The following is a 15,001-nucleotide window of genomic DNA, read 5'->3' as shown; positions in this document are numbered from 1 at the left end:
ACACGGTCTATAATGAGTCACGTAAGAGAAACACAGATGCCAACTTTAGTTGAATAGCGAATGTGAATGTGTCATTGTTAAGTGTTTTATTGAATATGCATGTGCTATTTGAAATTCTAAGTGGCATATTATTTCTATGACCTATTGTTTGTAATTTATGGGTTAGCGGGTATAGGATTATTTTCCTGAGCTTTTGTAGCTCACAGGTGTTACCTTTGGTGACCCTGACTTATTATACTGGTGGCGATGCTGGTATAATGTGTCAGATTTTGTAGATGATTAGGATGAGCTGTATGCCTTGGAGGCTTTTGGAGCCGAAAAGCTGGCTAAGATGGAGGAACAGGCGGAGCTGTAGTTAGGAACCTTAATTTTCCCTCCCTTTATGTAATGAAAGTACTCTTATGGGGGTTATGATGTAATAATGGGCCAGACTCTATTTAGATTTTTAATAAAAATTATCTATTTAACGTTCCAAAAATTAGTTTAGTTTGAAGATGGAACTTCCTTTTTCTCTTGAAACTAAATTTTAACCTAACTACTAAACTTTTTTGATCGAGAGGGTGGTCGAGTGGTGGTTTAGTAGCAGCCTTGGATGAGTTTCTTTAAAGAACTCTAGAAGAAACTCAAGAACACTAAGAACAAAGTAAAAATAAAGAACAAACACAAGGTTTCTAGAGAGAGAAGTTGGTGAGATTGAAGGCAAGAGTGGGGTGCTATTTATAGCAAAAATTTGGACTCCCTCTCTTGGCCGCCCCCCCCCCCCCCCCTCTATCTTATTTTTTTGCTCCATTGTGTTGTCAAATTTTGGCTTTAATCATGCCATAGCCTTCCCTCACTTGTCATTTCTATTTTTTTTAGGTGCAAGACTATGTGATCATGAAGGATCCTAAGGCTTAAAAGAAAATCCTAAGTAATTATACCCTAGGTTGCAAGTCTTATAAGTATAAAGATAATGATAGCTAGGCTAAGAAGTAGTCTTTCCATGTTCAGTTAATCCTAGGTATAGATTGTATGTATAATATAGGATGATTAAAGGCTATGTTTTAGAAATGATGAAATGGTAAGGCTTTCAAGTGATATCCCATTGACTAATGGTTAAGACTTTCGTAGAATGTCTATGTATGAGTACATAGGCATGATTATGGTAGGTTATTATGTATATATACATACATACATACATACATATATATATGTATATACAGTAATTTTCAGGTCCACTCGCCCGGATTTTCTTATGGTCCGGATTTTCCCTTTCCCGATCGATTTGCGATGATCTGAGCCGCTCAATGTGTTCAAAACGTGATTTTAAGGGTACCCACGAGAAATCAGCAAAAAAAATGATCGGGAAGGGCTTAATCCGAGCAATTTTTTACTAAACCGTTCAATAAAAAACTGTTCGGATCAAGCCCTTCCCGATCATTTTTTTTGCTGATTTCTTGCGGGTACCCTTAAAATCACGTTCTGATCACTTTGAGCGGCTCGGATCATTAAAATTCGATCTGAAAATGTGAGGTCCCAACGGTCCGGACCGTAAGGCGTCCGGACCTGAAAAGAACTCTATGTATATATATATATATATATATATATATATATATACACACGCGCGCGCGCACACACTTAGAGAAAATCTAGGAAAGTGATTTGTTTGATTAAGAAAGCATAATGATGGGTTTGATTGTCATGAGTGGGAAAATGACAAGTCAATGGAAAGTAAAATGATTAAAGAGTTGGCTTTGGCTTTTGAAAATGACTTGTCAATGCAAAAAGAATGAATAAGGCTTCAAAGTAGCATTTCTAAGAAATTTTAGGGTTATATATATATGCATGCCAATGTTACTTGTAGAAAGGAGAAATGAAGTGATGATGGCGTACATTGAAGAGACCATTCAATGAAAAAAATATGATTAAAGGTTTTCAAAATTTGTGAAATAACCTTTTAATGAGTGAGGTAGACTTTTTAGGAAAAACTAGAGTTTAAACAAGTTTGGAAGGTTCAAGTGGTTTAAGGATGGTTGAAAATGTTCATCTAGGGTTAGGAGAATGTAACTAGGTTGAAATGGTAATTAGGTTTCTCCAACTAATTGGTTAGAACTAACTTATACTTGTCAAGTAGAATTTCTAGCCAAGAAATAAAATTTATGAATTAATTCTAGACACAAATAAATATACAAGGGTATAAATAAGTCCCTTTGTCCTTAGAAAATGACTAGTTAATTTTATACGAAGAAAACTTAATTTATAAGTCTAGAATTTAATTATGATTAATTATTAGAAATTAAAAAGGAATTTTTAAAAGCAAATCCAAGTAATAAAAAAAATCAAATATTTAACAAAATTTTTATTTACCAAAAATCAGGGTCGTTACATTTTCATTTACTCTGCTTTGCATGACTAATTCAATGTTGACAATAGAAAAACATATACAAAATCTTAGTAAGTTTTTGAACCCATATATGGAGGCTTCAAGCGAACCCATTAAAACCCTTGTGGAGCTGCCCCTGGGGTACCCTATAATAGGATGACACCTCACCCACTTTTCGGATTATTCTAGTGTGAACCCTAAAGTTCTTCACCTCGTGCCTCATTCACGTGCCGCAACATTGATAATAGGGTTGAAATGATATCTGAAAACTTTTTAAGAAAAAATGACAAATACACATAAAATACGCCAATTTTTTCCTATTGACTTTAAGTCATAAATAAATATACTTTCTAAATCCTAACGGTAAGTGGGCCGCTAAATGTTAAGCCCTTATTTTTCTTCTTATTCTTTTTATCGTCTTCTTAGTTTATAAAAGTCAGGGTGTTACACCACTAATTGAGTCAGCCGACTTCTTATTTTTTTATCGTCTTCTTCGTTTATATAAAAGTCGGGGTGTTAAACCACTAATCCACTAATCGAGTCTTGTTTATATAAAAGTTGGGGTGTTAAACCACTAAACGAGTCGGCCGGGCACCGCCTAGTCGGCTGTCTTGGCCAACTTTTAGAACACTGAAATGTGGAAAAAGTTTGAAAAGAGATGTTTTTTTTTGTTCGGGTTATCTTATAGTCTTTTAGCCAACTTCAGTTAGTATTGTTTTACCTTTTCAATTTTTCAAATCTGAATTTTTTATGAAAAGTAAAAAAAAAGTTTATTAAATGCCAAATTATAACATAATTAATCGAATGGGGTTTTAGAGGTAAGCCCCCTTTTTAGCTCCATACCCATAATCAACAATGCTACAACCACACACACACTGGAGGTCGGGAGGGAGAAGAACATTTCAGAGAGAGAGAGGGAGGTTGATTTGACTTTGGGTAAAAAAAAAAGTCATTACGCAACACAACCGAGCCTATACAAAGTTCCGAAAAAAATATTCAGGACTAATATGAAACCGAACATAAAAACTAGAGCCGGCCTCTAATTTTTTGTTAATCCAAATTCCAAACCCAGACCTGCCTAATGCCATAGTTTCACAAGTGACAAAACAAAATTTGCTTTTGGGTTGAGGCTACTCCTAGTATGGAGCTTAGTTTGTTTTGGGCCTCGGTCAAGTTGGGCCGACAGTAGTAGATAATGCTTAGGAGTTAAGGAGCCTCAAAACGACGTAGTAGTAGGGAATGTGGAAAGTCCCAGCTTATCTACGCACAGTCTCAGTGTATTCCTTTGGGAGTTTATAAATGTAACTGCGAAATTACTGCATGTAGTCTTTTGCTAACTTAAACTACAAATCTTATAAAAAATTGCTATCATACAACTTCAAAATAACTGTGAACTTCCAAAATTATCCTTCCCTACTCCAACCAAGTACTTCGGCCAAAATTTTGAAACGTCCGCTCTCTGTTTTTTGAAACCCACTTCTAAAAACTTTAGAGTTTGAAATTTCGGCAAAATTCCGAGTTTTAAAATATGATATTATCCTCAATTTTCAAACTCTAGAGTTTTAAATGTTGGCATAATTTCAAGTTTTATAATCTGACAATGTCGTGCCAGAACTAGGTTTAAAATGGAGGAGTGATTATTGTCGACAAGTTTCGAACTCTAGAGTTTGAAATTTTGGCAGAATTCCGAGTTTTAGAATATGATATTGTTTTCAATTTTCAAACTCTAGAGTTTGAAATTGTGGCGTAATTTCAAGTTTTAGAATATGACAATGTCGGGACAGAACCAGGCTAAAAATGGAGTGTTGAGTTACCTCTTGCTGTGATTTCGGCTCTAAAACTATAACATTCATGGCTCCCCCTTCCTTGTCAACTTCCATTTTCATTGCACAACCTTCCAATCCCCAATCAAAATGCACATTGCTCTCATATGTTGGGTCAAAGACTTTTTCTTTACCAATGGAGGGAGAGGAAGCAATGGAGGTTTCCATTGAGAGTTAGGAGGTGTGAGGTGAGAGTTCGGAGGCAGATGCCGACTGGGTTTATGGTGGGAGGTGGGAGCTCAACAATGGTGGTGGCCTGGAACGGCCAGAAGAACCAGAAGCAAAAAAATTTCACCTTGAAGAAGATGGAAAAAAATGGAGGAAAATGTGGATTATGGGGTGTATGTGTTTTGGATGTGGTTATATGTTTGTAGTTGTATGTAATAAAAGTAAGGGTATTTTTGTCTATTTTTATAAAAGCATTTTTGTTCGAATATTATTTATTTAAAAACAAGTTACATGCAGTAAATTTGCAGTTGTAGTTATGAACTCCCATTCCTTTTAACTCCGTGGCTTTAGATCCGAGGAGTTTGGAAAACCCTAACTCTAGCAAATCAGATCGACCGCGCTCTCTTCTATCTCTCCGACGCTTCCCTCTCTCTCTTCATCAATTTTCACCGATCTTCAACTGTTATCAAGTATGCTTTTTTCCGTCTCTCGCTTTATATATGTTTTTATCTTCATGTAGATCATATGCAATCTACATGAGGATTCGATTCATCTTGTAGACTCTATGTTGTAAAGATGTGTTATTCTTCTCGAAGTTCCTTGATTTTTTTCATTTTTTTTTTCCTGGATTAAAGATCTATGTAGATGTTGCTGTAGCTGCTTGATTTCTTTTGATTACAAGCTCTATTAGATAATTCTTCCCGTAAAAATTGTTGGTTATGTTCTGATGTACGTAAAAATTGGTGCTTTATTAGTTAATGGAATTTTTCTGTGAGAGAATTTTGTACTTAAATAAGGGTAAAAAGGGGAGAAATAGGTTGATGAGGAGACATGGAGGATTAGTGGTAGAGCTTAGTCAAGAATAGCTTGGGGCTAGAGTTGTTAGGTGAATTTGTTTGCTTTACAACTCAAAAAGAATTTTTCAAAAAATTCCCCCAGATTTCCCCTACTTCCAACATTTCTCTCTCTATCTCTCTCCACTTATTACCCTTACTATTTTTCAAAAAAAAATTCAAAAAGCAATCCAAATGGCCTTCTTTTGTACATGGGTGGCATCCATTTGATGCCGGTCCTTTAAATATATTGGTTTAAGAAAATGGAGGTGGAGGGCCAATTGCTGCAACCATGTTTTGAGTTCCCTTGATAGATTTGTAGAACACATGAGCTTATTCTGATGCACAGATATGTAAAGCGATTTGCAGGATATGTAAGTGGTGTTCTTGGGTGTCCATAATTTTAATGCCTGTTTAGTTTATCTTTTTGTGATTATGTACCCTATACTAGCATCTTCTAAATGCCTCTCGAGCCTGCCGTCAAGTGACACTTGTAAAATTCAACCTCAGAGAAATTCTGTTCGATTCCCCATGTTTTTTTTTTCCAAGTGGAAAGTCTCAACTTTGTTGATTTTAAGCATGCCCATTGAATATTGAGGAAGAATAAAAAGGTGTGAAATGTGATTTAAGGGTTTGGTTCTGAGAGGGATTGCCGTGGTTGGTTCAGTGAGGAATAGAGATCGTATATGAAAAAAGATATAAGGAGGTTTTACTGGTAACACATTTACAGATGTCTACAGGCAAACACTCAAAAAATGGTAGAATATTTCACCGGAAAATATTTTATGGTCAAATAAACAAGCCTAGAGGTCGGGCTAAGACTTCAACATTATCCATTGGACCACCTATTTCTGAGGCAGGTTTGGTGGTGAAAATCATACATCACAAGATTGAATTAGTTTATCAAACAGATGATGAGCAAGAAAACTTAAACTACAAATCACAAGCCCCAGCTTGTAGTTTCCGTTTGTACGAAAGCATGACGCATGTGAAGACATCCTTGTGAGCACAAATATCAAGGTTCGGATACAAGGATTAACGGGACCAAAAACACCCAAGAAGCAAGCCAATTTGATTCAAATTAGGAAATTCAGTTCCAAAAGCAAATACCTACACCGTATTTTCACATCCTTGGTCACATAATCCTGACGGTTAGGAACTTCGTTTTTGTTCTCAATCCTCACTATTGCGCAATTTATATATTTTTTCAAAATAAGCTTCAAGCTCGCTCTCCCGCTCACCCCGCGACGAAAAAATGTTATGCAAGCTCAAATGGACGATACACAAGATTCAACAAAACATAGAATCAAACAATTAAATATAGGTGATAAATCGAACAAACTAACTCGAATGACTGGAAACAAAACTCGTGACTGCCTCCTCAATGGTGGCTTCCGTCAACTGTCTGTAAATAACCACCGATTGCATATTAAGACAAGTGAATTAGGTTCAAGATGAGAGAGAGAGAGAGAGAGAGAGAGAGAGAGAGAGAGAGAGAGAGAGAGAGAGAGAGAGAGAGAGAGAGAGAGAGAGAGAGAGAGAGAGAGAGAGAGAGAGAGAGAGAGATCCGGGTCCCTAGAATTACAAAAGTACTTAATTACCCCTTACTTTTGGAACGGTTGAAGACATATTGACCATGGGCCACTGAGCCTTCTTCAAAAAGGCAAAAGTGATTAATTGAGAAGGGTTTTTTTTCTTTTCTATTTTTATGATCCCAAAATTGTTTACGGGAATAAAATTTTAGTATCTTAGATAGTCATGGGAGTGTTCTTCCTTTTTTTTTGTATTTACTAGATGAGAGTTATATAATGACAGTTTAATTTTTATTGTTGAAAAAAAGTTTATGTTATAAACTTATAAAAAATTGGATGTAATGAGAATAATGAATTTTTAACTATATATATTGGTATTTGCGCTAAATCTGAAACAGTAGCCAGTATTTAACTGGTACCCGTACGTACCGTACCAGTAAGAAAATCGGTACTCTTGCCGGTATGGTATTCAGAACCTTGCTCTCTGCAACTTGAGGAACAACTCCAATGTCTCTCTCTCTCTTCTCTGATCTTGAACCTAATTCACTTGTCTTAATATGCAATCAGTGGTTATTTACAAACAGTTACTTGACGGAAGCCACCATTGAAGAGGTAGTCGCGAGTTTTATTTCCAGTCATTCGGGTTAGTTTGTTCGATTTATCACCTGTATTTAATTGCTTGATTCTCTGTTTTGTTGAATCTTGTGTATCGTCCATTTGAGCTTGCATAACATTTTTTCGTCGCGGGGTGAGTGCAAGCGCGCCAACGTGGAAGCTTATTTTGAAAAAATATATAAATTGCGCAATAGCTAGGATTGAGAGCAGAAACGAAGTTCCTAATAGTCAGGATTATGTGACCTAGGATGTGAAAATACAGTGCAGGTATTTACCTTTTGGAACTGAATTTCCCTAATTTGAATCAAATTGGCTTGCTTCTTGGGTGTTTTTTTTTCCTGTTAATCCTTGTATCCGAACCTTGATATTTGTGCTCACAAGGATGTCTTCACATGCGTCATGCTTTCGTACAAACGGAAACTACAAGCTGGGGCTTGTGATTTGCAGTTTAAGTTTTCTTGCTCTTCATCTGTTTGATAAACTAATTCAATCTTGTGATGTATGATTTTCACCATTGTTGCCAAACCTGCCTCAGAAACAGGTGGTCCAATGGATAATGTTGAAGTGTTAGCCCGACATCTAGGCTTGTTTATTTGACCATAAAATATTTTCCGGTGAAATATTCTACCATTTTTTGAGTGTTTGGCTGTAGACATCTGTAAATGTGTTACCAGTAAAACCTCCTTAAATCGTTTTCCATATACGATCTCTATTCCTCACTGAACCAACCGCGGCAATCCCTCTCAGAACCAAACCCTTAAATCATGTTTCACTCCTTTTTATTCTTCCTCAATATTCAATGTGCATGCTTAAAATCAATTGCTCTCTCTCTCTCTCTCTCTTTGCCTAAACCTGAAGCCAATTTCACTCTCCTATTTTCGTTCTCCTTCCTCTGACCCATCTCTCTCTTTCTCACACACACATATCTCAATGAATTGGTCCAGCGACCACAATAATTTACCACCAGAGGAAGGAGAAGAGGAGAGAGACAAAGTTGAGGCTGAGGTTGATGGAGTGGGTGATAGCTGGATGTAGAAATGTTTATCAATATTCCATTTAAAAGTTTGAAAAAACATGAGTTCTCTTATAGGGTTGAGTTAGAATCAGTGAATTGTGTGTGGTGGAAAAATATTTTCCAACTATCAATCAAACACCATAAATGAAGAACATAAAGTTTGTTTTGATAAAATCATTTTACATGTAAAATATTTTTCAATGTGAATATTTACATAGAAAGAAATTGAGCCCTACTGTTTCATTGGACAAAATGTTATGGCCGGTTCATTCAAAATGACATCTCCATTACCACATTCAACATGCCAGGATTGTAGCATTAGAGGAGAAACGGTATGTATTAATGCCGATGAGGTTCTAGAGGTATGACCACTTGTAAAAATTGTGATTTGTTTGGAATATGACGATTGGGGAAATATGTCCATTGTTGTTTTGTTTTAACTATGAGAGTTGCAAAATGCTATATTTTTGTTTACGTATACTACCACCACGTTTCCAACAATCATTTTTTTCTTATGAAAAATGTTAGTGTTTCGGCAACTAAAATAGAATTGCATTGGCGACCCAGTGTTCTAAATGGCGGGCAAGGCGGCCGCCTAGGCGCTTGGTGCCACCTTACCGCCACGCCTCTATCCCTTGGCGTTTGATTTGGCGGCCTAGGAGGCTTGGCGGTGTTTGGCGGCCACCTAGGCAGGCTTGGCGGGCCTTGGCTCGTCGTTGGAGGACTTTGGCGGCCTAAAATGTGTTGCCTTAAACTAAAAGGGCTTAGTTTGTTATTTTTACAAAATCATGTATATATACTTTAATTAGATGATTACACATTAGTCCCACACCCATTCTCCAGTCGATTGGCGAGGTCCAATTGTCCATCGTCGTCGGCGTCGATCAGTTGCCGGCCGCCGGTATGTCTCTCTCTCTCGCGTCTCTCTCTATCTCTCTCTCGCAGCTCGCTCGTTTGTCTCCTTTTCTCGTCTCTCTTCTCTTCTGTTCTGTCTGTCTGTCTCTCTCTTCTGTCTCAGACTCTCTTCTGTCTCAGACTCTCTCCCTCCCTCGTCTATGCTGCTGAGTGTTGACTGTATACATATTACATATATTATGGCTCTCCTTTGTATGAAATTTATAAATAGATACAACAACATAACATAACCTATCTAGTTCCCAATCATTGGGGGTATGGGTGGGGATGATTGGAGACAGGCCTAACCTTTGGCAATATTTGCACAAAGTGGTTGCTCTCAGAATACCAAGAACCGAGGAGCTACAGGGACGTTTTGTTGTAGAACCATGCCTCCAAATCAAAGCCAAATGGCATCAGAGAGGGCAAGCCTAGAGACCAAAATCAATTTATGTGCACATTACCATGCTTTATTCATCAATAGTCTAGAGCATCGGTATGCACAAACAAATTATGCATACCGATTGTGCGACTTTCCTCTGGCTCTAAAGAAAGGGCACAGTGAAATCTTTAAATTTTGACGAAGTTATGCTACTTATTAGAACTCACCAGTGACCTCCCTGAGGAATTAACCTTTAGTATTTGATTGAAAGACACTATATTCATCGTGAGACCTTTAAATATTTGTCAGTTGTTTTATGCATTTGCTTACGAATAGCAATGACAAAATGTTTTAACTTGGTAGTTGGTACCCGTACTAGTTAGTTTAATTTGGGTTTGTACTAGTTTGAATATTGAACTTTGCTCATGGAATGTGGTGAACACTGCCTTTGTTGTTGCTTTCTTGATGCGTTAGTGCTGCTCTCTTTTTATCTCTCATTTTTTTGTGTGGCCCATGGAACTAAGTAATGAAGTTGATTTTGTAGTTGTTATGCACCTTTTTTATGTAGTAATGGATGCTTTAATTAGGACTGTGAACAACTTGAGTTAAAGTATCAGGTTAGAGTTCACAAAAACTGCACAAAAGATGTATATAAAAAAAAAAAAGAAAAGAAAAAGAGAAGCCAAATGGCTTGGCGGCGCCTAGGCGGGCTAGGCGCTTGGCAGCGGGTCACTGCCCGACTAGCGCCAAGGGCCATTTAGAACGCTGTAGCTACCCAAAGAAACAATTTGGATAAAGAAAAGTGTATGCATTGTTTTTCTTTGAAATGCTTTGTTTATTGCATTTATGGTTTTATTGTGGTGTTATGAGGTCCATACATCCTACCCGCATATGGATGTACACTGTTACTGATCTGTTAGATTTTGTTGCTGTCTTTGGTTATTTCATGATTTCATCTTGATTCTTATGCCCCTTTTGATATGGTTTAAGATAATGGAAGGGAAGGGAAGGGAAGTTATAGGTATTTGAAAACTGCATACCCCTCAGGCCCTCACTATACATGCATGCATTTGGCGTGCTTGAATACTATTGATGTATACATGTATGCGTTGCGTGTGCTTGAAGACTATTGATGCATAGAGGGGCACTAGTATAGTTCTACTTATACATATATGGACATTGGTCAGACCTGTCTTTTGCTCTACTTGTAGAAATTTTATCACACAGCACATTTTTGCGTGTAACTGTGGTTTCAGAATATGTGGGGAAGTTTTCTTTATTGATTCTGTGCAAGGTTTATTTGGAATTTCAATTAAATTCAGAGACCCACAAAGGTAAAAGCCATGAACTCAAGGAGTACCTGTGTTACTTCATATGTCAGAGCTCTACAGAAGGATACTCTCTTCTCTTCTTTTCTTTTTTCAGGTACCGGTAGGGGCCGAAGCTGAAAAGAAAAAACTAAAAGATAACACTTCTAGTAATTCCCCATCCGGTTGTCCCCTAAGCTAAAACAGGCTGAACCATTCTTGGTGGGTGAGGACTTAGGACTTAAATTTCTCCTGCTGTGTTGACTATCTCAAGCTTACTGATCTGCACACCCATTGCTTTCCCAGGGAATATTGGATTTTGCTGTCACATTCTTTCCCATTAAAACCTGCACATTTATGATCAGAATTTAGCTGATATGAGAAGTTACTTGCTGCATGGTTAGTTGAATACCCTCTTTAGAGTCATTATTAGGACTCTGATCCCTCAGCGAAATTATGTAGGGGCATAGTTCCCCACTTAATTTGGTAGCATTATCTTGGTATCCTTGTATAATTGTATTATGCTCTGTAAAATTAGTGGCCCGTGCATATATTGCACTAAATTTTCTAGATTTGGATATATATTAGTCTTTTTCACAAACTAATAATTTGCACCCCCTCTCCACACCCATTGGTTTATGTTTTCCTAAGGTGAAGTTAGTTATATTCACATACAAATGTTATTATTTGCTACCCTTTTCCATACAGACGGAAAAAAAACAATCACCATTACGAGTAATGTGTGCCCCCACTATGCAATATTCTAGGTCTGCCACTGCTCTGATCCCAGGCCATTTGAAGGCCGATGTAAAAAACCCAGAATTTGGCTCAAGGGCAGTAGCACGGCCAATCCTTTGTACGAACTCCATGAGGATACTATGATATAATTCAAAGACCACTCGAGAAACCTCTAAAATTGGATGCAAGATTTTGGCATTTCAATGATCCACTTTTGGAAGCCCATATTTTGTGGAGTAACTCCTAAACGTATTATCCTACTGTACCGAAATAGATGGCAAGATTCTTTAGATGCGAACTGTTTCCCTTCCTGCCCTTGTAGTTGGTTGGCATTAGGGGCTCTTCTGGTTCTCTGTAAAGGCTGGAATTGTGTTTTTTTTTCCCTTTTCTTTGTAAGTGATTGGATTGCTCTGGTGGATTTAGCATGGAATAATGCTTATAATTGATAGCTTAGTTTCTAATTAGTATCTTCAGGGATGTTGCTTTCTTGCTCTATTTGTTGCAGCTTGTTTCTTTTCATGTTGGGAGTTTGTGCCTGCAGGTTGTTGCAACTTCTCCTTACAACTTATAACTCATAAATGAATTAAATGAGCTGGGGAGGGGTGCTTTTAGCTTGCGGTTATGTACAGTCTTTTTTAGCATAAACTAATTAGTGGCAAAGAGGGTCTCTGTAATTTGCATATGGTTTTTCATGCTGTTCATGATCAATTGATCATACTTTTTCTCAATCTACATCTCGTTTATAACCACATTTTGGCTGGTTTTGAGGTCTCTGTCATTTGCAAATTACAGGGGATAAAATTTGTTGGTATGCTGTGGCGCAACATGAGTTTGATGAGTTGTCTAATGAACGTAGAATCTCTCTGGCACATTGTGGAGGAAGTGTTGTATTGAATTTGGCCATTAATTACATCCTACCTTCCTCATGCTGTGTTAGTGCTTTTCCATCTCCATTTTTGATTGCTCTTAGATTCATGATCTAAACATGCTTGATGTGGCGTAAGTGTTGTGTATGATGCATAGGTCATAGGTGTATATGTACTTCTGTGTACGGCCACTGTTCTGGAACATTGTTCTTTGCGGGAAAGTTGCTAGTTATTTACACTGTTTTGTCTCTTATGTTCTAACATTACACACCAGGAAACGTAACATTGGTTTCCTTTTCTAGTTTGAAAAGGAGTGCTTGCTTCAATGGTTGAACTTGGCCACAAGAATCACTAATAAGTAGTACTCTATTCTCCTTGTATTTTTGTCCACCACAAGTCAACTAATTATTCTTTGCTTGAAATATTTATCTATGTCCACATTTTATTATCTTGTGATTTATAGTGATGTATATTCTCATTCCTTTGTTGTTTTAGGTTTCTGTGAAAGGTAGTGGAAGTCCAAGATGCTACAAAATGTCCCACACCAAATGGTACAATCACCAGCCAGGCTAGGCCTGCCAAATCCAAATTCACCCTCTCTACAAAATCCTACCCCTCCTAAATTCTCCTCCCAACTCCCACAATCTCATCAGCCCAATCAGCAATCAAATCCGTCAACTGCCACAACCACCTCCTCAACCCTACTTCCTCTTCTTCCGCCTTTGTCTAGAGCCCAATGTCTTCTCCTTCATATGTCCTCACTCGCCTCCCGACTGTTCGAAGTCTCACCAAATCGGTCTCACTGGCTTAGTGCCTTCCGAGGTTCTTTCCCTACATTTCTATCTCCCCAAACTCAGTCCGGAGCACAAATTCCACCAGACTCCTCTCCTTCCTCCACCAAAGAAATCCTCTCCCTTTTCACATCCCTCCAAACTCAGCTTTTTGAAGCCGTTGCGGAACTCCAAGAAATTCTGGACCTTCAAGATTCTAAGCAGAAAGTCGCTCGCGAAATTCGGTCTAAAGATACCACGATGCTTTCCTTTGCTAACAAACTCAAAGAAGCCGAACGGGTTCTCGACGTCCTCGTCGATGATTATTCCGATTATCGCCGCCCCAAAAGATCGAAATCAGAAGATGACATAGACAATTCTTGTACCACGTCTATTTCTATTCGGTTGAATCTATCAGACATTTTGTCTTATGCCCATAGGATAAGTTACACAACATTTGCTCCGCCGGAATTTGGAGCTGGACAGGCTCCATTGCGCGGGGCCCTCCCGCCTGCTCCTCAGGAGGAACAAATGCGTGCCTCTCAGTTGTATGCATTTGCTGATCTTGATATCGGTTTACCTAAATCGGTGGAAACCAAGGAGCAAACAATCGAGCCATTGATTGAGATACACCCGGCAGATCCGCTTGCGAATTTTTCTGCAATTCCAGGGCTTGTTCCTCCAAACATTGTGGTTCCATCTGGGTGGAAACCTGGGATGCCTGTGGAATTGCCAAGTGATTTACCCATTGTACCCCCGCCTGGATGGAAGCCCGGAGACCCAGTTCCATTGCCTCCCTTGGATTCTCTCTCCGTTCCTGGTAGAGTTGAGGAGCAACCGCCTAGGCCGATTCCTGCTCAAGGATTACCTAAAGCACCAGAGACGATACAAGTTCGACATGTTCAGCTTGATATTGATGATGATAGTAGTGATTATAGTAGTTACATGGGGAGCTCGGATGATGAAGATTGAGAGTTGGCCTTGCTTATGTTTGAGTTTTATGTTCTCTTTGTAGTTTATTTGGTTTGTACACACTGGAAGATGATGAACTTGTTCTCAGTTTCTAACTACATGTGCGCTGTGCAATTCTTATGGATCAAGTATGCCTTTTTTTCCGTCTCTCGCTTTATATATGTTTTTATCTTCATGTAGATCATATGCAATCTACATGAGGATTCGATTCATCTGGTAGACTCTATGTTGTAAAGATGTGTTATTCTTCTTGAAGTTCCTTGATTTTTTCATTTTTTTCTGGATTAAAGATCTATGTAGATGTTGCTGTAGCTGCTTGATTTCTTTTGATTACAAGCTCTATTAGATAATTCTTCCTGTGAAAATTGTTGGTTATGTTCTGATGTACGTAAAAATTGGTGCTTTATTAGTTGATGGATTTTTTCTGTTAGAGAATTTTGTAGTTAAATAAGGGTAAAAAGGGTAAAATAGGTTGTAGAGGAGACATGGAGGATTAGTGGTAGAGCTTAGTCAAGAATAGCTTGGGGTTAGAGTTGTTAGGTGAAGACGGAAGCTCTGGATTTAGATCCCGTATTGCTTGATGTGGCTTATTTGGGGAGAGCGGAATAGTAGTTAGTTTGATGGTAGTTAGTTTGATGGGGTGGAGAGGCTAATAGTCTTTTGCTCTGTAGTCTGTGTAGTTTGGGGTAGAGGGAGCGTAATCCTACCCTTGGCCTATTTCTTG

At 38.1% G+C, this 15,001-nt stretch overlaps 1 protein-coding gene and 1 non-coding gene across 4 annotated transcripts; one reads left to right on the top strand and one right to left on the bottom strand.

Annotated features, from left to right (window-relative positions):
* The first annotated feature begins 4,679 nt into the window (after positions 1 to 4,679).
* LOC131308296 (mediator of RNA polymerase II transcription subunit 4-like) lies at positions 4,680 to 14,420 on the top strand. Of its 3 annotated transcripts, none has more exons than XM_058335196.1 (2): positions 4,680 to 4,823; positions 13,031 to 14,420. In XM_058335196.1, the coding sequence occupies exon 2, from the start codon at positions 13,060 to 13,062 to the stop codon at positions 14,275 to 14,277; it is 1,218 nt and encodes a 405-aa protein (XP_058191179.1). In that variant the 5' UTR covers positions 4,680 to 4,823; positions 13,031 to 13,059; the 3' UTR covers positions 14,278 to 14,420. The 3 variants fall into 3 exon arrangements, with proteins under 3 accessions (XP_058191179.1, XP_058191180.1, XP_058191181.1); XM_058335197.1 differs by lacking the exon at positions 4,680 to 4,823 and adding an exon at positions 7,244 to 7,361; XM_058335198.1 differs by lacking the exon at positions 4,680 to 4,823 and adding an exon at positions 12,176 to 12,601.
* LOC131309056 (small nucleolar RNA snoR100) lies at positions 9,615 to 9,722 on the bottom strand. Its single transcript, XR_009194729.1, has one exon. It is a non-coding gene; the product is annotated as a small nucleolar RNA snoR100 (small nucleolar RNA).
* Positions 14,421 to 15,001: the final 581 nt, after the last annotated feature.

Source organism: Rhododendron vialii, chromosome 11a, assembly GCF_030253575.1.
Source record: "Rhododendron vialii isolate Sample 1 chromosome 11a, ASM3025357v1".
NCBI classification, from domain to species: domain Eukaryota; kingdom Viridiplantae; phylum Streptophyta; class Magnoliopsida; order Ericales; family Ericaceae; genus Rhododendron; species Rhododendron vialii.
This window is presented reverse-complemented; position numbering and strand designations above follow the sequence as displayed.